The sequence below is a fragment of the Carcharhinus amblyrhynchos genome, chromosome 24, assembly GCF_965287045.1.
Source record: "Carcharhinus amblyrhynchos chromosome 24, sCarAmb.v2.hapA, whole genome shotgun sequence".
Taxonomy (NCBI): domain Eukaryota; kingdom Metazoa; phylum Chordata; class Chondrichthyes; order Carcharhiniformes; family Carcharhinidae; genus Carcharhinus; species Carcharhinus amblyrhynchos.
Window position 1 is genome coordinate 382,720 of NC_137347.1, and position 27,575 is coordinate 410,294.

At 45.9% G+C, this 27,575-nt stretch overlaps 1 protein-coding gene across 1 annotated transcript in view; it reads right to left on the reverse strand.

Moving 5' to 3' along the window:
* Positions 1 to 27,575, reverse strand: part of nipal3 (NIPA like domain containing 3) — an 82,194-nt gene that overhangs the window by 17,561 nt on the left and 37,058 nt on the right. The window contains exons 8-10 of the mRNA XM_080211639.1: positions 22,185 to 22,273; positions 10,179 to 10,242; positions 1,077 to 1,168 (exon numbers count right to left, since the gene is read on the reverse strand). Coding sequence (XP_080067765.1) covers positions 1,077 to 1,168; positions 10,179 to 10,242; positions 22,185 to 22,273 — 245 coding nt within the window. The remainder of the gene's footprint in view (positions 1 to 1,076; positions 1,169 to 10,178; positions 10,243 to 22,184; positions 22,274 to 27,575) is intronic.

Sequence of the window (27,575 nt, forward strand, 5' to 3'; positions counted from 1 at the left end):
AGAATAGTCCACGGTGAGTCTGATGGTGGGATGGAACTTGTTGATGTCATCACATAGTTGTTTCAGTGATTGTTCACCATGAGTCCAAAGGAAGAAAATGTCACTGATGTATCTAGTATCTAGAAATGGCTATCATACATGTATCTAAGTGTATCTAGTGTAGCATCAGTTGAAGGTCCTGTGCGACGTCGGCATTGCCACATCAGAGATTACAGAGTCAGGGGAAGGGCAAGGCCATGAAGAATTTCAAAACAAAAATAAAAACTTCAAAATGGAAACTTCAATATTATTTCACTGGGAGCCACTGTAAGTTAATGATGGGTGTGAGTACAGAGGTAGGTAGCAAAGTTTTGGTGGATTAGTTCACTGAATCTAGAATGTAGGAGGCTGGATGGAAGTCCATTAGAATAGTCAAGTTGAGAGATAACAAAGACAGAGAATTTTAGTAACAGATGAACTTGGGTAAGGAAGCTGGGGGTGGTGTATTGGATGTGCAGTTTGTTACAGGGACTAAAGGAAATGGCTTCAATATTCCCAGTATTTAATTGGAGGAAATTTCTGCTAATCCACTACTGAATGCCAGACAAGCTGTGGAAGGGCCTAGAGAGATTGCAGTGCGGTAGAGTTGAGCATTGCTAGCATACTTGTGAAAACTGACACTATGTTAAACCCTTCAGGCATTCTTGGGGTTAAGAAATAAGAGACAACTGAATCAACAATAAGAAAATATTGTTTACCTCGATTGAGTTCTGTGAAGTAGCCAAGAGGATTGCGGAGAGTTGCCTGGTTCATGTCAGGTTTTCGTAGATACTTGACAAATATTTTGGTCACAAGTTAAAAACCAATGGAATTAAAGGGATAGTGCAGCACAGAAATGAAATTAGTAAAGGGGCAGAAAGCAGAGAATTGGAATGAGCAAGTGTTATTCAGACTGGAGGAAAGCATACTGAGGTGTTTATCCTCCACCCTCCCACAACCTTACTGCTTTTGATGATGACTAGTACTGATCTAGACTTTCTCAAACCCTCCTCTGCCTCATTCTCATACATTCTCTTGCTGTTTTCATCATCACTTACCTGGAAGTGCATCCATCATGACATATGGTTCAAATGCCGTCTTTTTCTTACTCTTTGTGATCAAAAATACACCCAGGAAAGCCATGCAGGAGCTAAGAACACGAAGATTAAAAGGTGAGAGGTGGAATGATTAATACATTACTACAACCACAACACATTACAAGCTGGAACTGACTTCCCCAGAGGAACAATGGTATAAATGGGAGTAACAAAAACAGAAAATGCTGGAAAATCTCAGCAGGTCTGACAGCATCTGCAAAGAGAGAATAGAACCAATGTTTCAAGTCAGGATGACCCTTGTCAGAGATCGAAACACTGGTTCTATTCTCTCTCCACAGATACTGTCAGACCTGCTGAGATATTCCAGCATTTTATTGCAGAAGGTCGAGGGACATGGAGTTGGGGGTAGGGTGTTAGCGTGGATAGAGGATTGGTTGTCAAATAGGAGGCAGAGAGTGGGGGTCAACGGGTGCTATTCGGATTGGCGGATGGTGACTAGTGGAGTGCCCCAGGGGTCGGTGCTGGGGCCTCAGCTTTTTACCATTTATATAGATGATCTGGAGGAGGGAACCGAGTGTAGGGTGTCGAAATTTGCTGATGACACCAAGATTGGGGGAACGGCAAATTGTGCGGAGGGTGTGGACAGTCTGCAGAAGGATCTAGATAGGCTGGGCGAATGGGCCAGGAAATGGCAAATGGAATTTAATGTTGGCAAGTGTGAGGTGGTCCACTTTGGTAGAAAGAATGGTAGGAAGGACTATTACTTACGGGGCGAAAAACTGCAGCAGGCGACGGTGCAGAGGGACCTCGGGGTCCTTGTGCATGAGTCGCAAAAACCCAGCTTGCAGGTGCAGCAGGTGGTCAGGAAGGCAAATGGGATGCTGGCCTTCATAGCGAGGGGGATTGAATATAAAAGTAGAGAGGTCTTGCTGCAGCTGTATAGGGCATTGGTGAGGCCGCAGCTGGAGTACTGTGTGCAGTTTTGGGCGCCGCACCTGCGCAAAGATATTTTGGCCTTGGAGGGAGTGCAGAGGAGGTTTACTAGGCTGATACCAGAGTTGAGGGGGTTGAGCTATGAGGAGAGGCTGAATAAACTGGGCTTGTACTCGTTAGAGTTTAGAAGAATGAGGGGAGATCTCATTGAGACGTATAAGATGATGAATGGGATGGATAGGATAGAGGTGGAGAGACTCTTCCTGCTCAGAAAGGACAGTAGGACTAGGGGGCACAGCCTCAAGATAAACAGGGTGCGGTTTAGAACGGAGTTGAGGAAGAACTTCTTCACTCAAAGGGTGGTGAATCTCTGGAACTCTCTGCCCGTTGAAGTGGTGGAGGCTACCTCGCTAAATATTTTTAAGACGCAGGTTGATGGGTTTTTGATAAGAGAGGGGATTAAGGGTTATGGGGAGAGAGTGGGAATGTGGAACTGATCCTCTTCAGATCAGCCATGATCTTATTGAATGGCGGGGCAGGCTTGAAGGGCTAGATGGCCTACTCCTGCTCCTATTTCTTATGTTCTTATTTTCTGTTTTTGTTTCAGATTCCAACATCCACAGTATTTTGCTTTTATCTAAGGTATAAGTGAGGGATTGGTTCCTGAACAAAGGCCACAAATCACTTTTGGGGTGCCCAATGGTGTTAAATACTCTCAACTCTTGCCCTGTCAATAACTGAGCTGATTACTGATGCCTGCACGCCTTAGCACAAGTTCCTTGAATAGTGAGAGAGAAAACGCTGGAAAATCTCAGCAGGTTTGGCAGCATCTGTAAGGAGAGAAAAGAGCTGACATTTCAAGTCCAGGTGACCCTTTGTCAAAGATAAAAGGCGTCGAAAGTGGGAGATATTTAAACTATAGAGGGAGGGAATGAAAGATGAGTCATAGCCACAGAAACCAGGGGAAAGGCTACTAATGACTGTCTATGGGTAGAATAGAGGGTGTGAATGGCCAAACGACAGAGAAGCTGAAATCAGAGGGTAAACTGTGACAGACGAAAATGTGGGGGGAGGGGGGAGAGGGGAGATGGGTGGGAGAGAGGCAAAATACAGAAAGAGGAAAGGGGGAGAAAAGGTAAGGAAAGGGGAGATAAAATAGGGGGAAAGAGTTGGCGGGGGGGGCGGTGGGTGGTGGCGGAGGTGGGTGGGCAGCAAAGAGGAGGAAATTCCAGCATTTTCTCTTTTGGTTTCAGATTCCAGCATCTGCAGTTATTTGCTTTTATCCTTGATTTGTGTGATAGATGCAATGGAACTATTGATAACTGCCAGTTTCCTTTTTAACCTTGAACTTCTGCGAGTCAGAGTACATATTAAACACAACTTAAATACATAATTACGTATTTGATGTGATGTCATCAAATCAAAGCCGACATCGTAAAGTTGAAATAGTGTAACAATTTCTAAATATTCAGAGTGCCGTTTGTCATTATGCCAATGTCATGAAGTCGGGGACTGCCTGTCCTCTTGTCCTCAATTTATCCAATAACTACAAGATGATCCCATGAAGTAATCATCTTTATTTTGCAAAATAAAGACTGGGATGCAAAATAAAGCTAAGTGTGTAGACAAAGATTGCAGGTTTAAGTCAACAGCAAGGAAAAGGGTAGAGAAAGGTTGCTGCAAAAGGTTAGGGTGCACTGAGTTGGGGGTAAGGTGTTAGTGTGGATTGAGGATTGGCTGTCTAATAGGAAGCAGAGAGTTGGAATCAATGGGTACTATTCTGGTTGGCAGTTGGTGACTAGTGGAGTGCCACAGGGATTGTGCTGGGGCCTCAACTGTTTACCATTTACATAGATGATCTGGAGGAGGGGGCTGAGTGTAGGGAAACGAAATTTGCTGATAACACGAAGACGAGTGGAAAAGTGAATTGCGTGGAAGGCGCGGAAAGTCTGCAGAGAGATCTGGATAGGCTGAGCGAGTGGGCGAGGACCTGGCAGATGGAGTATAACATTAGCAAATGTGAGGTTATCCACTTTGGTAGAAATAATAGTAGGAGGGATTATTATTTAAAGGGCGAAAAGCTGCAACATGCTACGGTGCAGAGGGACCTGGGGGTCCTTGTGCACGAGTTGCAAAAACCCAGTCTGCAGGTGCAGCAAGTGATCAAGAAGGCGAATGGAATGTTGGCCTTTATAGCGAGGGGGATCGAATATAAAAGCAGGGAGGTCTTGCTGCAACTGTACAGGGCACTGGTGAGGCCGCAGCTGGAGTATTGTGTGCAGTTTTGGTCACCGCATTTGCGAAAGGATATATTGGTCTTGGAGGGAGTGCAGAGAAGGTTCAATAGGCTGATACCGGAGATGAGGGGGTTAGCTTATGAGGAGAGATTGAATAGACTGGGCCTGTACTCGTTGGAGTTTAGAAGGCTGAGGGGGGATCTTATAGAAACATATAAGATAATGAAGGGGCTAGATAGGGTAGAGGAAGAGAGATTCTTCCAGCTTAGAAAGGATAGCAGGACTAGAGGGCACAGCCTCAAAATAAGGGGGGGTTGCTGTTTAGATCGGAGTTGAGGAGGAACTTCTTCACTCAAAGGGTGGTGAGTCTCTGGAATTCTCTGCCCATTGAAGTGGTGGAGGCTGCCTCGCTGAATATATTTAAGTCACGGGTAGATAGGTTTCTGATAGACAGAGGAATTAAGGGTTATGGGGAGAAAGCGGGAAAGTGGAACTGGGCCACTTCACATCAGCCATGATCTTATTGAATGGCGGGGCAGGCTCAAAGGGCTAGATGGCCTACTCCTGCTCCTATTTCTTATGTTATGTTCAGAGAGAGGCCATTTAGCCCATTGAATCTGCATCAACTTTCCAAAATGGCATTCCACCTAGGCTCCTCCACCCTATCCCTCAGAACCTGCGCATTGAGCATGGCTAATCCACCTAACCTGCATATCTCTGGATTGTGGGAGAAAACTGAAGCACCTGGAGGAAACCCACCCAGACAAGGGGAAAAGGTGCAAACTCCATACAGACAGTGACCTCCAAGGCCAGAAATGAACCCGAATCCTGGCGGTGTGAGGCAGCAGTGCTGCGTCCATGCTGCCATTCGACACAATCATGGCTGACCCTGGGTGTTGTCTCAACTCCACTTTTCTGTCTGCCAGTCATAACTCTTACTCCCTTGTCCATCAAAAAATCAATCTCAGTCTTGGATAAATTCAATTTCCCAACTTCCACTGCTTTCTGGGGAGAATTCCACAGACAAACAACCCTCAGAGAAAAACAGGTCTCCCCATCTCCACCTTAAATTTTCTCAAGGGGAAAATACCATCTCAGAATCCACCTCATCAAATACCCTCAGGATCTGATATGTTTCTAAACTCTAAAGAGTATAGGCCCAGTCCCAACCCATCCAACCTATCTTCATAAAATAATCCCTTCATCCCAGGTTTAATTGAGTGAACCTTCTCTGAACTGCCTCTAATGTAATTATATTCTTTTTCAAGTAAAGCAAACCAAACTACACACAGATGTGCTCTCACAGGGGCAATGAAGCTACTCTATTTTTATATTCTATCCTCTTATATTCTCTTGCAATAAATGCCAACACTGCATTACCTTCCTAATCATTTGCTGTACCTACATATCAACTGTGTGATTTATGTACCAGGACAACCAGATTCCTCAGTACCATTGAGTTGTACAATCTCTCTCCATTTAAATAATATGCTGCTTTTCACTCTCTCCTGCCACAGTGGACAAGTTCACATTATCTCACATTATATTCCATCTGCCAATACTTGGCCCTCTTACTCACCCTATCATCATTCCTTTGCAGACTCTCAACTATATCTTGGCAACTTACTTTCTTTCCTACGTATCCTAGTGCCATTAACAAATTTAGAGACAATACCACCCAAGTCATTGATCTAGGTTGTATATACCACAGGACCCAGCACTATTGTCTGTGGCACTCCACTAGTTTCAGCTTGCTCCTCTGAAAATGGTCCAGTTAACCCCATTTTCTGCTTCCTGTTTATGAACCAATCCTCTATCCATGTTAATATGTTCCTCCCACATCATGAGCTCTTATTTGTGAAGTAACTTTTGATGAGACACCTTGTTAAATGCATTGTGGAAGTCTAAGCACACCACATTCACAGATTCCCCTTTATCCACATTGCTTGTTATTTCCGCCCAAGAATTCAAATAAATGTGTGACACTATTTCCCTTGTGCAAAATCATGTTGAGTCTGCTCAATATCATTGTGATTTTTTGTGTATTTTACTATAATTTCCTGAATAATGGATTCTATTCATTATTAGGGCAGTGGATGTTGTCTACATGGACTTCACTTAAGCCTTTGACAAGGTCCCTCACGGCAGACTGGTGCAGAAGGTGAAGTCGCATGGGATCAGAGGTGAGCCAGCAAAGTGGAGACAAAAGTGGCTCGGTCAAAGACAGAGGGGTAGCAGTGGAAGGGTGCGTTTCTGAACGGAGGGCCATGACAAGTGGTGCTTCTCAGGGATCAGTGCTGGGACCTTTGCTGTTTTCAATATACATAAATGATTTGGAGGAAAATGTAACTGGATTGATTTGTAAGTTTGCGGATGACACAATGGTTGGTGGATTTGCGAAAGCGATGAGGACCATCAGAGGGTACAGCAGGATATAGATCAGTTGGAGACTTGGGCGGAGAGATGGGAGGTGGAGTTTAATCCGGACAAATGTGACGTAATGCATTTTGGAAGGTCTAATACAGATAGGAAATATACAATAAATGGCAGAACCCTTAAGATATTGATAGGCAGAGGGATCTGGGTGTACAGGTACACAGGTCACTGAAAGTGGCAATGCAGGTGGAGAAGGTAGTCAAGAAGGCATATGGCATGCTTGCCTTCATTGGCCCGGGGTATTAGTTTAAAAATTGGTAGGTCATATTGCAGCTTTATAGAACCTTAGTTGGGCCGCACTTGGAATATAGTGTTCAATTCTGGTTGCCACACTACCAGAAGGATGTGGAGGCTTTGGAGAGGGGACAGAAAAGATTTACCAGGATGTTGCCTGGAATGGAGGGCATTAGCTAATTGGTTCGTTCTCACTGGAGCGATGGAGATTGAGGGAAGACCTGATAGAAGTCTACAAAATTATGAGAGGCATGGACAGAGTGGATAGTCAGAAGCTTTTTTCCAGGGTGGAAAAGTCAATTACTAGGGAACATAGGTTTAAGGTGTGAGATCAAGGTTTAAAGGAGATGTATGAGGCAGATTTTTACACAAAGTAGTGGGCACCTGGAACTCATTGCCAGGGGAGGTAGTGGAAGCGCTTACGGTAGTGACTTTTAAGGGGCATCTTGACAAGTACAAGAATAGGAATGGAACAGAGGGATATGGTCCCCGGAAGGGTAGGAGGTTTTAGTTAAGTCAGGCAGCATGGTTGGTGCAGGCCTGAACGGCCTAAGGGCCTGCTCTTGCGCTGTAATTTTCTTTATTCTTTGAGTAGCTATAGTTGGACGGGACACAGACCGCTGTAGAAAACTTTCCTGAATTTTTTCTCCACCTTTTACACTCCCACTGCTCCAGTCCATATTCGGGTAATTGAAATCCCTATTGTAACTTCACTATAACGTTTGCATCTCTCTGTAATTTCCTGCAGATGTGTTTCTCTACATCCTTCTCACTAGTTGGCTGTCCATTGACTACACGAGCAATGTCATTGCATCCTTTTTGTTCCTTAGCTCCGGCAAATTAATTCTGTCCTTGTATCTCTTGGGACAACCTCTTTGCCCAGCACTGCAATGGTCTCCTTAACCAAAACTACCACCCCTCCCCATTCCCTTCCTTTCCTAACCTTTCTGCTGTTCCTTGAATCAGGTCCCTTAACACCACATCATCATATTTCCACAATGCATTCTGCGACTGTAAGTCCCCAATTTTACGTACTGTACTCCGTGCATTCAAATAAATAGTGACCCTGATTTAGAAGTCATTACTTTAACCCTTACGCCGACTTCACTTATTAACTTACCATTCTCTATCCCAGTGCTATCTATCCCTCCCAGTATTCCTCTCAAATATTTCCTCTTGGTTCCCAAACCCCTGTCGAATTAGTTTGAAGCTTTCCAACAGCACTAGCAAGGAATTCACTCCTAGCTCTGTTCAGATGCAACCCGTCCAGCTTGTACAGGTGTCATTTCCCTAGCCTCAGTCCCAGTGTCCCAGGATGTAAAGCCTTCCCTCCTGCACCATCTTTCCAGCCACGCATTCATCTGCCTTATCCTCCTACTTCTGTACTCACTTGCATGTAGCACTGGGTGTGATCTGGACATTACTATATTTGAGATCCTACTTGCTAATTTTCTACCAAGCTCCCTAAATTCTGATTGCAGGATCACATTCCCCATCCTTCCTTAATCATTGGTCACAATGTGAACTGTGAACTCTGGCTGTTCACCCTCTCCCAACACAATGTCCTGTGGCTGCTGTGTGACATCCTTGACCCTGAACCAGGGAGCCAGCATTCCATCCTGCAGACACATCTGCAGCCAAAGAAACGCCTTCTTTCCCCCTAATTAATGAATCGCCTATCGCTATTGTTCTCCCTGTCTCACCCCAACCCCCTCCCCGTACAGCCAAGCTACTCATGTTACAGTCAGAAAAAGGAGAATTCATAACGAGGCACAAAGAAATGGTTGAGGAATTAAATTCCAACTTTGCTTCTGTCTTCACAAAGACAGACAGAAGTACTCAGACAAACAAGTTTTATTGAGGAGCTGAAGGAAACCAGTATTAGTAGAGAAATGGTTTTAGGGGAATTGTTGGGATTGAAGGTGGATAAATCTCCAGGGCCGGACAATCTCCATTCCAAAGTACCTAAGAAAGTGGCCCTGGAAATAGAAGATCCATTGGTAGTCATTTTCATAGAATCCTACAGTGCAGGAGGAGATCATTTGGCCCATTTTCCAAAATTCTTTGGACTCCGAATTGGTTCCTACAGATTGGAGGATAGTTAATATAAGCCTGCTATTCAAAAAGGGAAGTAGAGATACAACAGGGGACTATAGACCAGGAGCCGAATGTCAGTACTGGAGAAGTTGCTAGAGTCCATCATCAAGGATTCCATAACTCAGCATTTGGAAGGCAGTGGTATAATCAGACAAAGTCAGCATGGATTTACAGAGGGGAAATCATGCTTGGCGAATCTACTGGAATTCTTTGAGGATGTAACTAGAAGAGCTAACCAAGGAGAATCAGTGGATGTGGATTATTTAGACTTTCAGAAGGTTTTTAACAATTCTCATACAGCAGACAACTACGTAAAGTTAAAGCACATAGGATTACGGGTAGTGTCGTGAGCTTGTTAGCAGATAGGAAGCAAAGAGTTGGCATAAACTCTTTTTCTTATTGGCAGGCAGTGACAAGTGGGGTTCCGCAGGGATCTGTGCTAGGTTCCCAATTGTTCACATTATATATTAATGTTTTGGAAGAGGGAACTGAATGTCTCATCTCCAAATTTGCAATGATACAAAGTTGGGTGGGAGGGTGAGCTGTGAGGAGGATGCAGAGAAGCTTTTGCATGATTTGAAAAGGATGAGTGTGTGGCATATGCATGGCAGATGAGGTACAATGTGGATAAATGTGAGGTTATCCACTTTGGTAGCAATAATAAGACAAGATTATTCCTTAAATGGGTATAACTTGAGAAAGGTGGATACTCATTGAGACCTTGGTATCCTCATGTATCAGTCGTTGAAAGTAAGCACGCAGATACAGCAGGCAGTAAAGGAGGCAAATGGTACACTGGCCTTCATAGCGAGGCGATTTGAGTATGGAATTAGAGATGTTTTACTGCAATTGTATAGGGCATTGGTGAGGCTACACCTGGAAACTGTGTGCAGTTTTGACATCCTTATCTGCTCCGTTTACTTCCCATTTGCCAATCTGGTAGCCATCATCATTAAGTTTCCAATCTTTCTTATTTTATGGTGAGATGTGGGTTGGACTTCATTAACGAGGGCAGCATTGTTTCCCTTGAGCTGACTGTTGTGCTTGGGCCATTTCAGAGGACCCTGGACAGTCAATCATGTAGTTGTGTGAATAAACTAGGAATCAGTCGGTGTTTCTGGGCTCTGTTACAGCAAGAGACAAGTGTGTGTGAACAGCAACCTACCCAAAGATGAACATGCAGATATGAAGAGCATCTGTACCTCTGAACTCCAAATAGAAAGTGGCCCCTAAAATAAAACAAACCAATTAGAATAGAGCAGACAACAATGCATTTTTACAACTCACTCCCCAAGACCCCATTTCCCCATCAATCCACACTCAATCTCCTTCATCCTGGACAATCCTCACCCAAATTTCCAATCCATTCACACCCATTTTGGATACTGTTGAGGAACTTGGCCTCTCGGGGAAGATACCAGCAGCAGCCAGGCCTGTGGCACCACACCTGGTTCTGCTGTCGAGCAGGGTTGGGCAAAGAGCAAGCGAGCAGTAGTAATAGGGGACTCACTAGTTAGAGGCACAGATAGATGTTTCTGCAGCCGTGATCGAGACTCCAAGATGGTGTGTTGCCTCCCTGGTGCTAGGGTCAAGGACGTCTCTGAGCGGTTGCAGATCATTCTTAAGGGGGAGGATGTGCAGCCAGGGTTCGTTGTACATATTGGTCCCATCAATACAGGTAGGAAAAGGGTGAATATAGAGAGTTAGGCGGAAGGCTAAAGAATGAATGAAGGCTGAAGAATGAATATAGAGAGTTAGGCGAAGGCTAAAGTGCAGGACCTCAAAGGTAATAATTTCTTGATTGCTGCCGGTGCCAATGTGCTAGTGAGAGTAGGAATAGGAAGATTAGGCAGATGAATGGGTGCAGAGGGCAGGGATTCTCAATACTGTCATGATGCATTCCCTCATCAAAATCATATCTTGAGGAATGTACATATAACAGAGGAGGAGATGCTCGAAGTTTAAAGTGCATCAAGGTAGATAAATCCCTAAGACCTACTGAAGTATATCCCAGGACGTTGTGGAAGGCTAGGGAGGAAATTGCAGGTCCCCTAGCAGAGATGAGTGAATCACTGACAGTCCCAGGTGAGGTGCCTGATAATTGGAAGTGGCAAATGTTGTGTTTTTGTTTAAAAAGGGCTGAAGGGGCCTGGGAACTACAGGCCAATGAGCCTCACATCTGTAGGGGATAATTTGTTGGAAGGTATTCTGACAGACAGGATCTACAGGTATTTAGAGACATAAGGACTGATTAGGGAGAGTCAGCATGGCTTTGTGAGTAGAAAATCAGGTCTCACAAATTTGTTTGAGTTTTTTGAAAGAGTAACCAAGAAGGTGATGTTGATGTTGTCTACGTGGACTTTAGCAACACCTTTGACAATGTACCGCATAGTAGGTCGTTGCATAAGGTTAAATCTTACGGGATCCAGGGTGAGGTAGCCAAATGGATACAAAATTGGCTGGATGACAGAAAACAGAGGGTGGTTGTAGAGAGTAGTTTTTCAAACTGGAGGCCTGTGACCAGTGCTGTGTCTTAGGGATCAGTGCTGGGTCCACTGTTATTTGTCATTTATATTAACGGTTTGGATGAGAATTTAGGAGGCATGGTTAGTAAGTTTGCAGATGACACCAAGATTGGTGGCATAGTGGACAGTGAGGAAGTTATCTCCAATTGCAATGGATCAACTGGGCCAGTGGGCTGACAAATGTTTAATTTAGATAAATGCGAGGTGGTGCATTTTGGTCGATAGAACCAGGGAAGGACTTACCCAGTTAATGGTAGGGCACTGGGGAGAGTTCTAGAATGAAGAGATCTAGGGGTACAGGTTCATAGCTCCTTTAAAGTGGAGTCACAAATGGACAGAGTGGTGAAGAAGGCATTCAGCATGCGTGATTTCATTGGTGAGAACACAATACAGGAATTGGGATGTTTTGTTGAAGTTGGACAAGTCATTGGTAAGGCCACACTTGGAACACTGTGTACAGTTCTGGTCACTATTATAGAAAGGATATTATTAAACTAAAAAAAGTGCAGAAAACATTTACTAGGATGTTATCGGGATTTGATGGTTTGAGTTACAACAAGAAGCTGGATAGACTGGGACTTTTTCCTCTGGAGCGAAGAAGGTGGAGGGGTGATCTTATAGAGGTTTACAAAATAACAAGAGGCATAGATCAGCTAGATAGTCAACATCTTTGCCTAAACATAGAGGAGTCTAAAACTAGGGGGCATAGGTTTAAGGTGAGATGGGAGAGATATAAAAGTGTCCAGAGGGAGGACAATTTTTTCACACAGAGGGTGATGAGTGTCTGGAACAAGCTGCCAGTGGTAGTAGTAGAGGCGAATACAATTTTGTCTTTTAAAAAGTGTTTAGACAATTACATGGGTAAGATGGGTGTAAAAGGATATGGGTCAAATGTGGGCAACGGGGATTAGCTTAGGGGTTTTAAAAAAATGGAGCAGCATGGAGAAATTGGGCTATGGGCCTGTTTCCATGCTTAAACCTCTTTGACTTTATGACCCAAAGCTTACCTCTGACTTATACCACCTGCTACAGCAGTGTGAAGCAGCAAGATGCATCAGGAAAAAGCACCAGTAAATCGGGCACAGCCTATCACAGCAGAAAGCAGGAGTTCGCTTGGAGACTGGAATGCGGAATAAAGTAGCAGTTTGTAACCAGACTGGGGGCTCCACTCCCACAGGCCAGTCAGAGTGGGCGCTTAAAATTAAAAAGCAGAACCAAATAATAATAAGAACATAAGAACATAAGAAATAGGAGCAGGAGTAGGCCATCCAGCCCTTCGAGCCTGCCCCGCCATTCAATAAGATCATGGCTGATCTGTCGCTGCTCAGTTCCACTTTCCCGCCCTCTCCCCATAACCCTTAATCCCCTCTCCTATCAAAAACCGATCAACCTGCGTCTTAAAAATATTTAGCGAGGCAGCCTCCACCACTTCAACGGGCAGAGAATTCCAGAGATTCACCACCCTTTGAGTGAAGAAGTTCCTCCTCAACTCCGTTCTAAACCGCCCCCCTTTTATCTTGAGGCTGTGCCCCCTAGTCCTATTGTCTTTTTTGAGCGGGAAGAGTCTTTCCACCTCTATCCTATCCATCCCATTCATCATCTTATACGTCTCAATGAGATCTCCTCTCATTCTTCTAAACTCTAACGAGTACAAGCCCAGTTTATTCAGCCTCTCCTCATAGCTCAACCCCCTCAACTCCGGTATCAGCCTAGTAAACCTCCTCTGCACTCCCTCCAAGGCCAAAATATCTTTGCGCAGGTGCGGCGCCCAAAAATGCACACAGTACTCCAGTTGCGGCCTCACCAATGCCCTATACAGCTGCAGCAAGACCTCCCTACTTTTATATTTAATCCCCCTCGCTATGAAGGCCAGCATCCCATTCGCCTTCCTGACCACCTGCTGCACCTGCAAGCTGGGTTTTTGCGACTCATGCACAAGGACCCCGAGGTCCCTCTGCACCGTCGCCTGCTACAGTTTTTCGCCTCGTAAGTAATAGTCCTTCCTACCATTTTTCCTACCAAAGTGGACCACCTCACACTTGCCAACATTAAATTCCATTTGCCATTTCCTGGCCCATTCGCCCAGCCTATCTTGATCCTTCTGCAGACTGTCCACACCCTCCGCACAATTTGCCGTTCCCCCAATCTTGGTGTCATCAGCAAATTTCGACACTCTACACTCGGTTCCCTCCTCCAGATCATCTATATAAATGGTAAAAAGCTGAGGCCCCAGCACCGACCCCTGGGGCACTCCACTAGTCACCATCCACCAATCCGAATAGCACCTGTTGACCCCCACTCTCTGCCTCCTATTTGACAACCAATCCTCTATCCACGCTAACACCCTACCCCCAACTCCATGTCCCTCGACCTTCTGCAATAACCTCTTGTGAGGCACTTTGTCAAACGCCTTCTGAAAATCTAGAAAGACCACATCCACCGGCTCTCCTCTATCCACCGCCCTAGACACATCCTCATAGAACTCCAGTAAATTTGTCAGACACGACTTCCCTTTAATGAAACTGTGCTGCGTCTGCTCTATCAAGCAATTCCCTTCAAGATGCCTCGCAATTTCCTCCTTAATGACAGATTCTAACATTTTACCTACCACAGACATTAAACTAACCGGCCTATAATTCCCCACCTTTTGCGTGGCACCCTTCTTAAACAACGGCGTAACATTAGCCGTTTTCTAATCATCCGGCACTTCCCCGGAATCCAGCGACGTTTGGAAAATAACCACCAAGGCATCCACTATCACCTCCGCCATTTCTTTCAGAACCCTCGGATGCATTCCATCCGGTCCTGGGGACTTGTCCACAATCAGACCCTCCAGTCTGTTGAGCACCGCCTTTCTAGTAACAGTAATGTCATTAAGACCCTCCAGTCCTACCGCCTTTCTATCGCTAACACCCAGCAAATTATTCATGTCCTCCTCCGTGAAGACAGAAACAAAAAAGTTATTCAATACCTTAGCCATATCCCCATCCCCTACCACTAGGTCCCCTTTCTCATCCTCTAAAGGACCAACATTCACCATAGCCAGCCTCTTCCTTTTCATATATTTATAAAAACTCTTGCTATCCTTTTTTATATTAAGCGCTAGCCCAGCTTCATAGTTTCTCCTACCTTTCCTTATCAACTTCTTTGTCAATCTTTGTTGACATTTAAACCTCTCCCAATCCTCTTCTCGCCCACTGCTCTTAGCTACTCTAAATTCCTCCGCTTTTAGTTTAACACTTTCCTTCACCTCCTTTGTTATCCACGGCTTATTACCTCTCCTCCTGCTATCCTTTTTGACCATCGGAATAAATTTCCGTTGAGCACCAAGAAAGATCTCCTTAAAGATCCTCCACTGCTCCTCAACAGACCCTCCCTCCAACACGCTCCCCCAGTCCACATTCGCCAATTCTTCTCTCATCCTACCGTATTTCCCTCTATTCAAACAAAGGACGCGTGTCCGGGAACCCACTTTCTCCTCCTCCATCTGCACCAGAAACTCCACCATACAATGATCACTCTCCCCAAGAGGATCCTTCACCACAAGGTCCCTAATTCTACCCGCTTCATTACATAGCACCAGATCCAAGATAGCTCGCTCCCTCGTCGGCTCCAACACACACTGTTCGAGGAAACTATCCCGGCAGCATTCCAAGAACTCTTCCTCAAGCCCCCCACGTCCAACATGGGTCGACCAATCAATATGCAGATTGAAATCCCCCATAACTACGGCCGTCCCATTCCTGCACACCGCACTTATTTGCACGTTAACAGCCCGCCCCATCTCCAGATCATTATTCGGGGGCCTATAGACGACACCCACCAGCGTCTTCCTCCCTTTGCTGTTTCTAATCTCCACCCACAACGATTCCACCCTCTGCTCCTTGGCTCCAATATCATCCCTTGATACCACCGTGATGCTATCCTTAATCAGTAGAGCTACTCTAATTAATCTCTGGATTAATACTTGAGCCACAAGTTAATTGGCACAGGATCAATAAGATTAAAGAGGTAAATGTGTGGCTCAAAGGTTGGTGTGAGAGAAATGGTTTCAAAACCATGGGAAACTGTCACCTGTACTGGGAAGAGGGGAATTGTTCCAATGGAGCTGGCTACACCTGAATCACGCTGGGGCCAGAGTCCTGGAGAATTGCATAACCAGGGCTGCCAAAGAACAAAGAAAATTACAGCACAGGAACAGGCCCTTTGGCCCTCCAAGCCTGCACCAACCATGCTGCCCAATTTAACTAAATCCCCTATCCTTCCGGGGACCATATCCCTCTATTCCCATCCTATTCATGTATTTGTCAAAGCACCCCTTAAAAGTCACGACCATATCCCCTTCCACTACCTTCTCCAGCAACGAGTTCCAGGCATCCACTGCTCTGTATAAAAAAATTTGCCTCATACATCCCCTTTAAACCTTGCCCCTTGCACCTTAAACCTATGCTCCCTAGTAATTGACTCTTCCACCCTGGGAAAAAGCTTCTGACTGTCCGCTCTATCCATGCCTTTCATAATCTTATAGACTTCTATCAGGTCACCCCTCAACCTCCATTGTTCCAGTGAGAACAAACCAAATTTCTCCAACCTCTCCTCATAGCTAATGCCCTCCACACTAAGCAACATCCTGGTAAATCTTTTCTGTACCCTCTCCAAAGCCTCCACATCCTTCTGGTGGTGTGGCAACCACAATTGAACACTATATTCTAAGTATGGCCTAAGGTTCTATAAAGCTGCAATATGACTTGCCAATTTTCAAACTCAATACCCCGGCCGACGAAGGCAAGCATGCCGTATGCCTTCTTGACTACCTTCTCCACCTGCATTGCCACTTTCAGTGACCTATGTACCTCTGCGCTCAGAACCCTCTGCCTATCAATACTCTTAAGGGTTCTGCCATTTATTGTATATTTCCTATCTGTATTAGACATTCCAAAATGCATTACCTCACATTTGTCCAGATTAAACTCCATCTGCCATCTCTCTACCCAAGTCTCCATCTGATCGAAATCCTCCTGTATCCTCTGATGGTCCTCATCGCTATCCGCAAATCCACCAACCTTTGTGTTCGCAAACTTGTGAATCAATCCAATTACATTTTCCTCCAAATCATTTCTATATATTACAAACACCAAAGGTTCCAGCACTGATCCCTGAGGAACACCACTTGTCACAGCCCTCCATTCAGAAACACACCCTTCCACTGCTACCCACTGTCTTCACTGATCGAGCCAGTTTTGTGTCCACCTTGCCAGCTCACCTCTGATCCCATGCAACTTCACCTTCTGCACCAGTCTGTCGTGGGGGACCTTATCAAAGGCCTTACTGAAGTCCATGTAGACAACATCCACTGCCCTGCCCTCATCAATCATCTTGGTCACTTCCTGGAAAATCTCGATCAAGTTCGTGAAACATGATCTCTCCTTCACAAAGCCATGTTGTCTTTCACTCATAGGTCCACTTCTTTCCAAGTGGGAATAAATCCTATCTCAAAGAATCCTCTCCAATAATTTCCCTACCACTGATGGCAGGTTCATTGGCCTGTAATTACCTGGATTATTCTTGCTACCCTTCTTAAACAAAGGAACAACATTGTCTATTCTCCAATCATCTGGGACCTCCCCTGTAGTCAATGAGGCTTTACAGAAAAGATTTCTCTCGTGGCCCCAGCAATTTCCTCCCTTGCCTCTCTCAGGATTCTGGGATATATCATCAAACCTGGGGATCTGTCTCCCTTAATGTTTCCCACCAACCCCAATACCTCCTCCTCTTTGATCTCAATATGACTCAAACTATCTACACATTCTTTCCCAGACTCATCATCCACCAAGTCCTTGTCTCTTTGGTGAATACTAACCCAAAGTACTCATTTAATACCTCGCCCATTTCCTCTGGCTCCACACATAGATTCCCTCCCTTGTCCTTGAGTGGGCCACCCCTCTCCCTGGCTATCCTCTTGCTCTTTACACACACACACAAAGCCTTGGGATTTTCTATAATCCTGCTGGCCAATGCTTTTTCATGACCCCTTTTAGCCCTTCTTACTCCTTGCTTAAGTTTCTTTCTACTTTCCTTCTATTCCATACTTACTTCGTGTGTTCCCAGTCTCCTAGCTTTGACAAATGCTTCCTTTTTCTCTTCTAGTTCACAATATCTCTTGTTATCCAAGATCCCCAAAACTTGCCAGGCTTATCCCTCACCCTTACAGGAATGTGCCAGTCCTGAATCCCTATCAACTTATACTTGAAGTTGCCAAATGTTGATTTGCCCTCAAACATCTGCCCCCAATTCTTCCAATTCCTGCCTAATATTGTTGTAATTAGCCTTCCCCCAATTTAGCATCTTAATTTGAGGCCTACACTTATCTTTATCCATCAGTACCTCAAAGCTTACTGAACTGTGGTCACTGTTCCTGAACTGCTCCCCTACTGAAACATCGACCACTTGGCTGGGCTCATTCCCTAATACCAGGTCCAGTATGGCCCCTTCCCTAGTTGTTACTATCTACATACTGTTCCAGGAAGCCCTCCTGAATTCTCTTTACAAACTCTGCCCCCATCCACACCCCTAGCACTAAGTGAGTCCCAGTCAATATAGGGGAAATTAAAATCTCCCACAACAACCCTGTTACTTTTACACCTTGCCAAAATCTGGCTACAGAGTCATAGAGGTTTACAATATGGAAACGGCCCTTCTGCCCAAATTGTCCATGCTGCCCCTTTCTTTTTAGAACCCCTAAACTAATCCCAATAGCCCGCATTTGGCCCATATCCTTCTATACCCATCGTAGCCATGTAACTACCTAAATGGTTTTTAAAGGATAAAATTGTACTCACCTCTACCACTACCTCTGGCAGCTTGTTCCAGACACTCTCCACTCTCTATGTGAAAAAAATTGCCCCTCTGGACACTTTTGTATCTCTCTCTTCTCACCTTATACCTACGCCCTCTAGTTTTAGACTCCCCTACCTTTGGGAAAAGATATTGATTATCTACTTTGTCTATGCCCTTCATTATTTTATAGATCTCTATAAAGTCACTCCTCAGCTTCCTATGCTCCAGAGAAAAAAGTCCCAGTCTATTCAGTCTCTCCTTATAACTCAATCCATCAAGTCCCGGTAACATCCTAGTAAATCTTTTCTGCACTCTTTCTAGTTTAATAATATCCTTTCTATAATCGGGTGGCCAGAATTGTACACAGTATTCTAAGTGTGGTCTTACCAACGTCTTGTACAACTTCAACAAGACATCCTAACTCCTGTGTTCAATGTTCTGACCGATGAAACCAGGCATGCTGAGTGCCTTCTTCACCACTCTGTCCACCTGTGACTCCACCTCCAAGGAGCTATGAATACGTACCCTAGATCTCTTTGTTCTGTAACTCTCCCTAATGCCCTACCATTAACTGAGTAAGTCCTGCCCTGGTTCAATCTACCAAAATGCATCACCTTGCATTTATCTAAATTAAACTCCATCTGCTATTCATCACCCACTGGCCCACTTGATCAGGATCCCGCTGCAATTGAAGATAACTTCCTCACTGTCCACTACGTCACCAATCTTGGTCTGCAAACTTACTAACCATGCCCCCTATATTCTCATCCAAATCATTAATATAAATGACAAGTGACAGTAGGCCCAGCACTGATCCCTGAGGCACACAGGTCTCCAGTTTGAAAAAACAACTCTCTACAACCACCCTCTGGCTTCTGTCAAGAAGCCAATTTCGTATCCATTTAGATACCTCACCCTGGATCCCGAGAGATTTAACTTTATGCAACAACCTACCATGCAGTACCTTGTCAAAGGCCTTGCTAAAATCCATGCAGACAACATCAACTGCACTGCCCTCATCTATCTTCTTGGTTACTCTAGTTTGGGGGCGTTTAAGAGATCTCTGGATAGGTTTATGGACGAAAAGGGATTGGTATAGGCTAGTGGGTCATTGTTTTTGTAACTGGTCGGCGCAACATCGTGGGCCGAAGGGCCTGTTCTGCGCTGTAATGTTCTATGTTCTATGTTACTCCTTCAAAAAACTCAATCAAATTTGTGAGCTATGATTTTCCACTCACAAAACCATGCTGACTGTTCCTATTCAGTTCTTGCTTTTCTAAATCCTGTAGATCCTGTCTCTCAGAATACCTTCTAACAGTTTACCAACCACAGATGTGAGGCTCACTGGCCTGTAGTTCCCAGGCTTTTCCCTGCAGCCTTTTTAAATAAAGGCACAACATTTGCCATTCTCCAATCTTCAGGCACCTCATCCATGACCAATGATGATTCAAATATCTTGGCTGGGGGACTCGTAATTTCCTCCCTAGCCCCCCACAACGTCCTGAGATATATCTCATCAGGTCCCGCAGATTTATCTACCTTGATGTGTTTACGACTTCCAGCACCTCCTTCTCTGTAATATGTATTCCTCAAGACATCAATATTTAATTCCCCAAGTTCCTTAACATCCATGGTTTTTTCAACAGTAAATACTGATGAGAAATATTCATTTAGGATCTCACCCATCCCTTGTGGATCCACACATAGATGACCTTGTTGATCCTTAAGAGGCCCTACTCTCTCCCTTGTTACTCTTTTGCTCTTTATGTATTTGTAGAAGCTCTTTGGATTCTCCTTTGCTTTATCTGCCAAAAGAATTTCGTGTCCCCTTTTTGCCCTCCTGATTTCTCTCAACTCTACTCCTACACCCCCTATACTCTTCACTTGATCCCAGCTGCCCATGCATGTCACATGCCTCTTTCTTCTTCTTGAACAGAGTCTCAATATCCCGAGTCAGCCACGGTTCCTGAGTTCTGCCAGCCTTGCCCTTCACTCTAAGAGGAATGTGTTTACTCTGATCCCTAATTAACACACTTTTGAAAGCATGCCACTTATCAGATGTCCTTTTTCCTTCCCACAGACTCCCCCAATTAACTTTTGAAAGTTCCTGCCTGATGCCATCAAAATCGGCTTTGCCCCAATTTAGAATATTAACATACCTGTTCCTCAATCTCATGCTGGCAGTTGGGTGGTCTATAGTAAACCCCAACATTGTGATTACACCTTTCCTATTCCATATTGCCTCGCTGTATGAGCCCTCCGAGGTGTCCCCCTGGAGTACAGCTGTGATATTCTCCTGAACCAGTAGTGCAACTCCCCCACCCCTTTATTCTGCCTGAAACATCTGTATCCTGGAATGTTAAGCTGCCAATCCTGTCCTTCCCTTAACCAAGTCTCTGTAATGGCAACAACATTAGTTCCTAGTATTAATCCAAGCTCATCTCTTAGTCTTCTCACATTGAAACAATTCCCCACTCACCTGACGAAAGGGCAGAGCCCCGAAAGCTAATGGCGTTTACTATCAAATAAACTGGTTGGACTTTAACCTGGTGTTGTGAGACTTCTTACTGTGTTTAACCCAGTCCAATGCTGGCTTCTCCACATCATATCTCATAGAAGACAGAGGGTGGAGGTGGTTAGAAAATTTTCAGACCGGAGACCAGTTACAGCGGTGTACCACAGGGATCAGTGCTGGGTCCCCTGCGATTTGTGATTTTTATCAATGACTTGGAGGAGGGGGCTGAAGCTTGAGTCAGTAAATTTGCTGATGGCACCAAGGTCGGTGGACTAGTGGATGAGGTGGAGGGCTGTTGTAGGCTGCAAAGAGACATTGATAGGATGCAGAGCTGGGCCAAAAAAATGACAGATGGAGTTTAACCCTGATAAGTGTGAGATGATTCATTTTGGTAGGACAAATTTGATTGCGGATTACAGGGTCAACGGCAGGGTTCTGAGGAATGTAGCGGAATAGAGAGATATTGGGGTTCACATCCACAGATCTCTGAAGGTTGCCATTCAAGTGGATAGAGCCGTGGAGAAGGCTTATAGTGTGTTAGCGTTTACTAACAGGGGGTTCGAGTTTAAGAGCTGCGGGGTTATGCCGCAACTATACAGGACCTTGGTGAAACCACATTTGGAATACTGTGTGCAATTCTGGTCACCTCACTATGTGGAAGCATTGGAGAGAATGCAGAGGAGATTTACCAGGATGCTGCCTGGTTTGGAGGGTAGGTCTTATGAGAAACGGTTGAGGGAACTGGGGCTTTTCTCTTTGGCGTGGAAGAGGATGAGCGGCAACTTAGTGAAGATTTATAAGATGATGAGGGGAATAGATACAGTGGACATGCAGAGACTATTTCCTTGGTTAGATGTATCTGTTATCGAGGGCCAAAGGACCTATACTGTGCTATAGTGTTCTATGTTCATTCTGGAGTTTCTTTCATGTCCACAGAAATGCCTGTCTGCAACCCTAACTATCGAGTCCTCTATAACTATTGCTCTAGTGCTCTTTATCCCTTCCTGCTTAACAACAGATCCAGCTGTAGTGCCAATGCTTTGGCTGCTGCTGCTGGTATCCCCTGTTAGCCCATCTGTCACTCTGGGTCTCGGGATTACTGGCCCAGTGAAACATCACTACACAACTGCTTCCTGAGAGGTGAATCAGGAGTGGGATGTCAGCCTGGGAGGCTGATAGCCCACTCCCAAACTCCACACCAATCACTGGAGGCTGTTACCCCACTCCCAGGCTTCTCAGTAACCCCCAGGCTCACTGTTACATCAGATGCTCATTAGTCTGCACAGATACTCACCAGCAATGACAGCAGTTATCGTAGAGAGGATGTAGCTGAGGCTGGTAATCTGGGATGCATCATATAACTTAGACACCTCATGTAGAAACCTTCAATAAAACAAAGAACAATTTCACCATCAGATTCCCCAAAACCAAGCTCTCACATAGTGTCCTGACAAACAAAATTTCTACATCATTTACCTAACACACCATCCCAGACAGCATAGACAGTGATCCACTGTCCCAAAGCGAGGAGGATAGACAGTGATCCACTGTCCCAGAGCGAGGAGGATAGACAGTGATCCACTGTCCCAGAGCGAGGAGGATAGACAGTGATCCACTGTCCCAGAGAAGGGGATAGACAGTGACCCGCTGTCCCAAAGCGATAAAGGACAGACAATGATCTATTGTCCCAGAGCGAGAGGGGTTTGACAGTGACCCGCTGTCCCAGAGCAATAAAGGACAGACAATGATCTATTGTCCCAGAGCGAGAGGGGTTTGACAGTGACTCGCTGTCCCAGAGCGATAAAGGACAGACAATGATCTATTGTCCCACAGCGAGAGGGGTTAGACAGTGACCCACTGTCCCAGAGCGAGACAGGATAAGACAGTGACCCACTGTCCCAGAGCGAGACAGGATAAGACAGTGACCCACTGTCCCAGAGCGAGACAGGATAGACAGTGACCCACTATCCCATAGCGCGACAGGATAGATAGTGTTCCCAGAGCGAGAGACGGCAGACAGCGATCCACTGTCCCACAGTAGAAGAGGATGCACTGTGACCCACTGACCCAAAGCATGAGGAGACAGGCAGTGACCGCGCCCCCCAGGACCCAGAGTATAAGATGATTGTGTCCCATTGGCCCAGCGTGACAGAGGACAGATGGCGACCTAATGTCTCAGTGTGTGAGATGACAGAGATCCACTATCTCAAGGACAAGCAGACAGATAGAGGCTCACTGTCCCACAGCACAAGAGGATGGGCAGAGATCCACTGCCCCAGAGCATGCACAAGGATGGGCAGTGACCCACTGTCCTGGAGAATAAGAGGATGCACAGTGACCCACTGGCCCAGAGTGTGAAAGGGCAGGTAGGGATGTACTGTCCCATTCAGTTCACTTCTATAAGCCTGAGCTGTGGCTCAGTTGGTAGCTTCTCGCCTCTGAGTTACAAAGTTCTGGTTAAAGTCCCAATCCCAGCCTCAAATAAAGAAATCAAGGCTGACACTTCAGTGCAATACGGATGGAGTGCTGTAATGTCTTCTTCTACATGTGATGTTGAACCCAGGCCCCACCTGTCTGAAGTTGATGTAAATAAACTCATAATACTAATCTGAAGAAAAGAAGGGCAATCTCTTCAGGGTTCTGGAATTTATGATTCTGAACTGGGGGAAGGCCGATTTTGGCATAGTATCTCCTGACACCGTATCTTTAACACAGTGAGACGGGGATGGGCCAAAGTGCTCAGGGAGCAGCTAGTTGTTGGAAAGTCCACATCGGAACAGTGGGAGTCATTCAAAAAGGAAAGAGAGAGCACAAAGAAAATTACAGCACAGGAACAGGCTCTTTGGCCCTCCAAGCCTGCACCAACCACGTGCCTGACTTAACTAAAACCTCCTACCCTTCCGGGGACAATATCCCTCTATTCCCATCTCATTCATGTATTTGTCAAGACGCCCCTTAAAAGTCACTACGATATCTGCTTCCACTACATCCCCCGGCAACTCTATGTAAAAAAAATCTGCCATGTACATCTCCTTTAAATGTTGCCCTTCGCACCTTAAACCTGTGCCCTCTAATAACTGACTCTTTCACCCTGGGAAAAAGCTTCTGACTATCCACTCATCCAAGCCTCTCATAATCTTGCAGACTTCTATCAGGTCTCCCCTCAACCTCCGTCGCTCCAGTGAGAACAAACAAAGTTTTTCCAACCTCTCCTCATAGCTAATGCCCTCCATACCAGGCAACATCCCGGTAAATCTTTTTTGTACCCTCTCCAAAGCCTCTACATCCTTGTGGCAGTGCGACGACCAGAATTGAACACTATATTCTAAATACAGCCTAACTAAGGTTGTGTGTGTGTGTGTGTGTGTGTGTGTGTGTGGGGCGGGGGGCACGGAGAGAAACGGACGGACTGGCAGGGTAGTTTGTCCACCCTTTGTCCCCGCCTGGCACTCAGCTCTTACTTGTGGCTCTCCATACTTGTTTGCGTACGGGAGGTAGTGCTGCAACTTTATAACACCCTTGTCAGACCCCACTTGGAGTACTGTGCGCAGTTCTGGTCGCCTCACTACAGGAAGGATGTGGAACATATTGAGAGGGTGCAGAGGAGATTTACAAGGATGTTGCCTGGATTGGGAGGCATGCCTTATGAAGATAGGCTGAGGGAGCTAGGTCTCTTCTCCCTGGAGAGACGAAGGTTGATAGGCGACCTGATAGAGGTTTATAAAATGTTGAGAGGAATAGATAGGGTGGATTCTCGGAGGCTATTTCCCAGGGCTACGAGAGGACACAGGTTTAAGGTGCTGGGGAGCAAGTACAGAGGAGATGTTAGGGGAAAGTTTTTCACTCAGAGGGTGGTGAGTGAGTGGAATCGGCTGCCATCAGTGGTGGTAGAGGTGAACTCGCTGGGGTCTTTTAAAAGACTTCTGGATGATTATATGGGATTTAATGGGATTGGGAGTTACAGATAGTTCTATGTCTTGGTAGGTGTAGATGTGATCGGCGCAACTTGTGGTCCGAAGGGCCTGTTTGTGCTGTAGTGTTCTATGATAGTGGCCACACCCCGGGCAACGGCTTCAACAAGCCGGCTAAACCAGGTGAGGGTAGCCGACAGGTCTCAACCCTCGGTGAGATAGGGAGATGTCTATCCCAGCATGTGAAGACAGACTCCGGCGGATTGAGCGGACAAGACCAATGGAAGGTCCAATGGCCAAGAAGGCGGTCTCTGCAAGCGTCGTGGAACACGAAGAGCAGGACAAGACACAGAAGGTGTCCTGGTCATCCACTGCGCCTAGTCCCTTCGCCAGCTGTCTCAACTCTTGTCTTGCCACTGGATCCAGATGGGAATTGGGAAGAGAGAGTGAGGCTGATGTTGCGCAACTCTCCCTCACTTTAACCCAAATCATGCGCTAGTTTTGACACCATCATCATCATCATCACCATCATCCTGTTCAACCCTTGAAGTCCTGTGGCGATGGGTGAGCGATGAAGCAGCAGGTGTGGATACACTGGGAGCTGTAGTCACGGACCTGCACACAGGCGGCTCAGGTCTAATGGTCGTTTTCTGCTGACTGAAGCAGCAGTGAAACTCGGCGTCCACCTGGGCGACTGAGCAGTCCTCTTTAGGAACACACTACTCACCTCCGCAGAATGAGGAAGGGGCTAGAAAAGGTGCCCTAAACATTGCCTGCTTCACTACACCCTGGCCAGTTTACCGCGGCTGGCGGGGATCCCATCTTGCTGTTGAACAAACAAAATAAAACACAAGGTGACACCGCTCACCATTGGCACTTGGAACATGTGCACGCTTTGGGACAACCCTACAGTAGACAGACCAGAGGGAAGAACAGCCTCAGTTGCCAGAGAGCTTGCAAGATACAACATTGACACTGCAGCCCTGAGTGAAACTTGTCTTGAAACTGGAGGCGGATACACTTTTTTCTGGAGCGGTCGCGGCAGCGATGAGCGTCATGATGCTGGAGTTTGATTCGCCGTCAGGAGTCACCTTGTTCGGAAACTTGATAGTCTATCCAAGGGTGTGAATGACCAGCTTATGACGTTACAGCTTCTGCTACAGAACAGACATCAAGACACCCTGATCAGCACCTATGTCCCCACAATGAACAACCCGGATGAGATGAAAGACAAGTTCTACGCAGAACTAGATGCCCAACTATAAGCAGCGAGCAGTACTGGAAAACTGATCTTGCTTGATGATTTCAATGCAAGAGTAGGGTGTGACTCTGCAATCTAGCAGGGAGGCATGGAGTGGGCAAGTGTAACAGCAATGGCCTACTCTTAAGAACATAAGAAATAGGAGCAGGAGTAGGCCATCTAGCCGTTCGAGCCTGCCCCGCCATTCAATAAGATCATGGCTGATCTGATAGTGGTTAGTTCCACTTACCCGCCTGCTCCCCATAACCCTTAATTCCCTTATTGTTCAGAAATCTATCTACCCGTGACTTAAACATATTCAACGAGGTAGCCTCCACCATGCAGAGAGTTGGTATCAATGGGTACTATTCTGATTGGCGGTTGGTGACTAGTGGAGTGCCACAGGGATCGGTGCTGGGTCCTCAGCTATTTACCATTTATATAGATGATCTGGAGGAGGGGGCTGAGTGTAGGGTGACGAAATTTGCTGATGACACAAAGATGAGTGGAAAAGCAAATTGCGTGGAGGGTGTGGAAAGTCTGCAGAGGGATCTGGATAGGCTGAGCGAGTGGGCAAGGGCCTGGCAGATGGAGTATAATGTTAGCAAGTGTGAGATTATCCACTTTGGCAGAAATAATAGTAGGAGGGATTACTATTTAAAGGGCGGAAAGCTGCAGCATGCTACGATGCAGAAGGACCTGGGGGTCCTTGTGCATGAGTCGCAAAAACCCAGTCTGCAGGTGCAGCAGGTGATCAAGAAGGTGAATGGAATGCTGGCCTTTATAGCGAGGGGGATAGAATATAAAAGTAGGGAGGTCTTGCTGCAACTGTACAGGGCACTGGTGAGGCCGCAGCTGGAGTACTGTGTGCAGTTTTGGTCGCCGTACTTGCGCAAGGATATATTAGCCTTGGAGGGAGTGCAGAGGAGGTTCACTAGGCTGAAACCGGAGATGAGGGGGTTGGACTGTGAAGAGAGACTAAATAGACTGGGTCTGTACTCGTTGGAGTTTAGAAGGATGAGGGGAGATCTTATAGAGACGTATAAGATAATGAAAGGGATGGATAGGGTAGAGGTAGAGAGATTCTTCCCGCTGAGAAAGGATAGCAGGACGAGAGGGCACAGCCTCAAGATAAGGGGGCGGCGGGGGGGGCAGTTCAGATCAGAGTTGAGGAGGAACTTCTTCACTCAAAGGGTGGTGAATCTCTGGAATTCTCTGCCCATTGAAGTGGTGGAGGCTACCTCGCTGAATATATTTAAGTCACAGGTAGATAGGTTTTTGATAGACAAGGGAATTAAGGGTTATGGGGAGAAAGTGAGAAAGTGGAACTGATCCACTTCAGATCAGCCATGATCTTATTGAATGGCGGGGCAGGCTCGAAGGGCTAGATGGCCTACTCCTGCTCCTATTTCTTAAGTTCTTACTTCAATGGGCAGAGAATTCCAGAGATTCACCACCCTCTGAGAAGAAGTTCCTCCTCAACTCTGTTCGAAACTGCCTCCCCTTATTTTGAGGCTGTGCCCTCTAGTTCTGG